The sequence below is a fragment of the Eufriesea mexicana genome, unplaced genomic scaffold, assembly GCF_001483705.2.
Source record: "Eufriesea mexicana isolate 0111107269 unplaced genomic scaffold, ASM148370v2 scaffold3780, whole genome shotgun sequence".
NCBI classification, from domain to species: domain Eukaryota; kingdom Metazoa; phylum Arthropoda; class Insecta; order Hymenoptera; family Apidae; genus Eufriesea; species Eufriesea mexicana.
The window spans coordinates 926175-932174 of NW_016911795.1; the positions used below are offsets into that span (position 1 = coordinate 926175).

A 6000-nucleotide genomic window follows, 5' to 3' on the forward strand; every position below is an offset into this window, starting at 1 on the left:
TCGAACGTTTGTGTTTCGCGTAGATCTACTCGAGAATATCTCGTTCCTTTAGCCAACGACCTCAAGAACTCTGAATTTCCCTCTACTTCGTTTAATCTCACCGCTCACGGATATTAAGCCAGCGAGAGTCGCGTTTATAATCGCATAGTGTTTTCCGCGGTCGCCGGTGTTACGCGGCCACGTGGAGACAATAAGAGGAAACGCGGTTGCTTTATGTTGCCAAGCGGTTTTGCGGTAATAGCGAAGCTGGGTAGATCGATAGACGGCGTTTAGTATCATGTGCATTAGGGCAAGCTGAGCGAAACGAATGTCAGGGTATTTAACTCTTTCGTTAGGGTACTCTTTAAATGGAAACGCATTTCTCATGTACGGTTAAAAAGGAATTTTTTGGGAATAAATTTGCTCGACTGTCTAGTGCCTTATGAGTGGAAGATTTAATATCGAGGTCGAATTAAATATTGTTATTTATTACGAATAAGTATATAGTATAGGCGAGTAACAGTGGGTCCTTAATATAGTCCATTTGGAATAACATGGAGCGAAAACCATAGTCATTTAACCATGTATAATGTAGCAAAGAAATTCAAAGACAGGAGAATATTACAAGATGAAGGTAGATGAATAGTGGACCAAACAAATTATTAGAAAAAGGAACAAAAAGTATTTGAGAGTGGTAAATAGTGAAGACATTAGTACAGTTTGTATAAACTTCTTTCATTAATTTTGATTGTACTATTAACTCTCAAAGTCTAATGTAGTCCACATGTTATAAAATTCGTGACCGTGATGTAAAATTCTAGCAAATCGATCAATTTTTCGTGTAGTTTCGTCTAGAGATCCAAAGTTTAATCGGAAATTAACCCTTCGTGGACTCGGGCAGTATAAATAAAAATATTGCGAGGGATATAATCGAAAAATTGCACGCGATGGTCACATTTGAACGTGACCACCCCTAATGAGCCAGCCAGAGTAGAATAAACAAGTAATAAATTACTCGAAGTTCCTGGTACCTAATTTCCAAGCTCCTATCGCGTGTTTGTTTGCCGAATCGATTCGAATAAATAATTTACCAGGAAGAATCGCAAATATCCCCCTAATCGTACGTTCGAAAATACCTTTCGTGCTCGAGATATCGACTATCTGCTTAAACAGGATTACCTCGTCCGGCTTTATAATCTTCATAAAATTCCTCTCAGAAAATATCCGAGAACATTCCCAATTCCTTACGTAAGATGCCCCATTGCACAGACTTGGAAGTAGGTTATCAGGTAATCTCGTTGCTTTCCATTCATATTCCATTGTTTCTTCCATATCTGGCGAAAGGGGAGGAAGTTTTCGCGTAACTCGGCCCGCGATCGCTTTCCATCCAGTTTTCCCTTCCACAGTTTCGAAAGTTTCCGTTACAAAAGGATCGATGGGACGGTGGGAAAGTCGTGTCATTAATTTTTCCGTCTGTTTCCCTCGGGCAGAGCAGGGTCGAACAAACAGGCAAATATTTTTCCTGACGCGTCGTCCCCTTTCCTCGCTGCCTCAGCCAGCGAAACTTCCGGTTGGTTCCCTTTGAAGCGGCGAATAAAAGTTGCCAGTCGCAATTTCCAGGGAACGATACCGTCCATCGAACGCTATTCGCTTTGTTAAACGAATCGTTTCAGTTCGTTCGTGTTCACCGCGGAAATTACCGAAATTCTTTCCATTTCCAAACGAGTTTTCGCCCCTATCTTCACCCTTCCCGTGTTTTTACGTTTACGAGCTTCCTTTCGGGTGATCCAGGTGAGACACCACGAATTCCAGAGGTCTGTGGGACGTTTTACGAGAGATGAATCAGGGAAATTAGAGGATAGTGGTGAACGAAGGTCGTTTTTGCCGGTTCAGCTACCACCATTTTGTCACGGTCTGTCGATAACAGGCCATCTGAGTAAGGGAAACATCCCCTGTCTTCAGCGTTCCCAACGAGTCCGTCTTGCATCTCGTAAAATGGAGACGATCGTTACCGTCCTGCATATTTTTCAAAATTTATCTCCTAGATTTTTATGCTGCTCAAAGATTTCCTCAAATAGGTTACGATTTTTCCTCCCCTCCTTACGATTTTGTATTTTAATTTGGAGGTAAAAATGGAGGAAAAACTCAGGATATTTCAGAATCTTTCAGGATTTAGGATTTCCTCGAATAGGTTACGATCTTCCTTTCCCCTCTACGATTTTGTATTTTTATTTCGAGGTAAATAAGTAAAATTGTAATTAGACGCAACAGTAGATTACATCCGACACAAGGTTGACTATACTGAAATTTATCAAAATTAATTTCCTAAGCACTTAGTTGCTTTTTTCTTCTAATACCTTATCTCTTTCCAAACCGTAGGTCTAAACACTCTTCCCCAACTTTATTGAAATTTGTCAAAATTAATTTACTAAGCATTCAACTTTTTTCTTCTAATACCCTATCTCTTTCCAGACTATAAGTCTAAACACTCTTCCTAAATTTTATTGAAATATTTTAAAATTCATTTCCTAAGCACTCAATTGTTTCTTTCTTCTAATACCCTATGAGTCTAAACACTCTTCTCAAACTTTATTGAAATTTCTCAAAATTAATTTACTAAGTACTCGATTGCTTCTTTCTTCTAATACCTTATCTCTTTCCAAACCGTAGGTCTAAACACTCTTCCCAAATTTTATTGAAATTTCTTAAAATTAATTTCCCAAGCACTCGTTTCTTCTTTCTTCTAATACCTTAAGAGTCTAAACTCTTCCCCAACTTTATTGAAATTTGTCAAAATTAATTTACTAAGCATTCAGCTTTTTTCTTCTAATACCCTATTTCTTTCCACACTATAAGTCTAAACACTCTTCCTAAATTTTATTGAAATATTTTAAAATTGATTTCTTAAGCACTCAATTGTTTTTTTCTTCTAATACCCTATGAGTTTAAACACTCTTCTCAAACTTTATTGAAATTTCTCAAAATTAATTTACTAAGTACTCGGTTGCTTCTGTCTTCCAATACCCTATCACTTTCCAAACGGTAGGTCCAAACACACTTCCCTATCTCTGATATTCTAGCCCAAGTATCTTCAGTTCGCACTCTATCGTGCTACCAAACCCTCTGCCTTCGTTTAACATAAATACTATCTTCCTTATAAATCAAACAGCCTGGCTCTCATAAGCAGGAAATTTCACCTCGTGCAAAGTACTCGATCGAAACACTCTTCTTTCGCACCTTTGATCCTGTAGCCCAAATGTCCACTGAACACGACCCTGTCAGACCTCTTTGACCTCGAGTTCGAACGCTTGGATGTGCCACCGATTTTAGAAGAAAAAATATGGAACAAAATGTGGCGGAAGCGAGGCGTATAAAAATATTCCACGCACGATTTGAGCATCGAACGAGACACAGGATGTCGTGACGGTTCCATTAGTATTACCGTCGCATCACGAGGGGTTTGGTCCTGCTCTGCGAGGGGTTAAATCGCGTGGAACCCGAGCCACCAGCTTCGAATTATTTACGGCAAATGGCGGAACGATGTCGCGTTAGCCATCACGTGGACAGCTCATGCAGCTCGATTAATCTCTCCGTGAGGAGCATCACGTGACGGATGTCGCCTTCGATAGGACGCACTTCCTGTTTGGAAGATGTATTTTCAGACGCCTGATTGGAATCGATTGAGCCTGCTTAGGTTAAGGCATGTCTGCTTCATACATATTTCAATATCTGCTAGTTTTTCGTGTAATTTATTTATAGAGTGTTAAATAATTCCAAGAAATTCTTTATTTTTGAGTTTTGTTAAGTGCGTTTAGTTGTAATCCGAGCTATAAAAATCAGCTCTTTGGGAATTTTTTCTGAGGAAACCATGATACATATTGGCATGCAGACTTTGCACTCAGATTTATTTATAGTTAGAGAATATTCGTAATTTTTCTTTAACGAAATTAATGAAAATTGTGGAAGCATGAATCACTGAAAACAGCGAAATTTAGAAAATTAGAGAAATGACAACATTTTGAAATTTAAACATCGATTTTCCTCGAGCTTTTTGTCCTTTGGGTGGTAAACAAATATAGAAAGAGGCATCAGATTTCGAAATCAAATAAATAAATAGGAAATGAAAGGAAAACTCGCCTTTCCTCTCATCGAAATATTGTCTGTTCCTAGGATCCTTGACCCAAGAATAAAAAGAAGAAAAAAGGAAAGCAGAACTCATCCTTCGTTGCATCGAAACGCTGTCTACCTCCAGGATCCTTGACCCGAGGAAAAAAGAAGTTAAAAACGGGAAGAAAGGGAAAAAGGAGAAAAAGATAGGGACAAAGGTGAAAATTCATCGTATTCTACTCGAAGAGCAACGTTCGCGCGGCACAAAACTCGATTACGGTTGAACGCAACGAAACGAGGGAGGACCGCGGGGTCAGGGATAAACAAATACGAGAGAAAAATAAGGGACAGAGGAGGACGGAGAAAAAGGGGTCTAACGAAGCAGAAACTCTTTGGAGTTCGCTGCAATCACGATAGAGATAGAGAGAACGGTCGCGTTTCGAGTTCTCCTGCTTTCAAACGGGGTTCGATCGTGGCCCCGCAGGAACAATGAGGGGATCAGTTACTGCATTCAGCCGTCGGTGACAATGAGTCGACCGAAATGTTCGTGGCATGGAAGAGGTCGAAAGAGTCGCGATTGTATCTGGCCTGGGGACCGTTCTCCATCGTGAAAAGGGACGGATCTCCGACTAATTATTGTTTCGATACGATGGAAGAGGCAGAAGGTCGCTAACTGGAGGAGGTCCACCTGGACTGGCTGTCTTTATAACGGGAATCAAGTGAGATCGGGTGAGGCTTGGCCGATTGTTTGCTCCGTTCGAAAGCAAATGCTATTCCACATCGGTTTCGCCTTCGTGTGTGCTGCACCTATTATAAAGTACTCCCAGAGGGCTTTGGTGCCTTGGATTTTCAGCAGTTCCCTATTCTCCCGAGTTCCAACTTAATTCCGCTGGAAATACTAACCGGGGAGTTGGTTAAAGTGGATGCAAATCTAAATTCCGAGCAGTTAATCTTCCCTTACTTAATTTTCTACCAGACTTCGAGTTCCTGAGGATTTTTAAACCCTGAATCGATTCCCATGGACCTAGCTGAGACGTAAGTTCACTGAACTAATCATAGAATACTTTGTCTTATGACACTTCCTATTTTAATTCTTCATTGCTTTCTTTTCTTTCGTCAGGGTGCATTTGGAAGATAATCCTATAATCGAAGCACGCAACAGTTATCCAAAGTTCTGTGAACGAAACTGTCGATGTCCGCGGGCGTAGCAAGTTCGATCCTCGTCTAACTCGATTTGCAGTCGCCCCTGGTCGCTTCCGGCTGCGTTTGACTCGATCCACCGGAAGAGACTTCGCGAGTGAAGTCGAACGAGGTCGGAACTCGTTTCTATTGGCTTCGTTGGATCACGCGGAACAAGGAAGCTTTGTTACTCACGTGAACACTGCCTTGGCTCGTCGCTGCCATCGCCGCAGTCGTCGACGACGTTGCAGACGTTGTTCAGACTGATGCAGCGGCCGTTGGCGCATTGGAACTCGCTTTGCCGACAGGAAAGCACCGTCGTCGCCATAAGAACGCAGACGAACACCGGCCAGTGCGTATCTGAAACAGTCGATTAATATGCTCCGTTGTGAAAACGTTGGCGGTATTTGAAATCGCGACGAGAGACGGGAAGAACCGGGAAATTGTAAATGAGCTGGCGTCCTGTGGTTTTTAAGCAAATCGATATTCTTCGTTGAGAAAATATTGGTAATAATTAAAATCGTAATGGAAAAGAAGCAGAAAAATGTAGCAGAAAAGAACCGGGAAATTGTAAATGAGCTGGCGTCCTGTGGTTTTTAAGCAAATCGATATTCGTTGAGAAAATATTGGTAATAATTAAAATCGTAATGGAAAAGAAGCAGAAAAATGTAGCAGTAGTACCGTTTCAATAGTTTCTTCATTTTTTAAAGTAAATTAACATTCTTCGTTGTGAAA

The 6000-nt window shown here is 40.9% G+C and overlaps 1 protein-coding gene across 1 annotated transcript in view; it reads right to left on the reverse strand.

Moving 5' to 3' along the window:
- LOC108551330 (uncharacterized) overlaps positions 1–5609 on the reverse strand; it is a 49179-nt gene extending 43570 nt beyond the window's left edge. Inside the window, exon 1 of the mRNA XM_017905468.1 lies at positions 5461–5609. Within this exon, the coding sequence (XP_017760957.1) occupies positions 5461–5593 (133 nt within the window). The 5' untranslated portion in view covers positions 5594–5609. The remainder of the gene's footprint in view (positions 1–5460) is intronic.
- Positions 5610–6000: the final 391 nt, after the last annotated feature.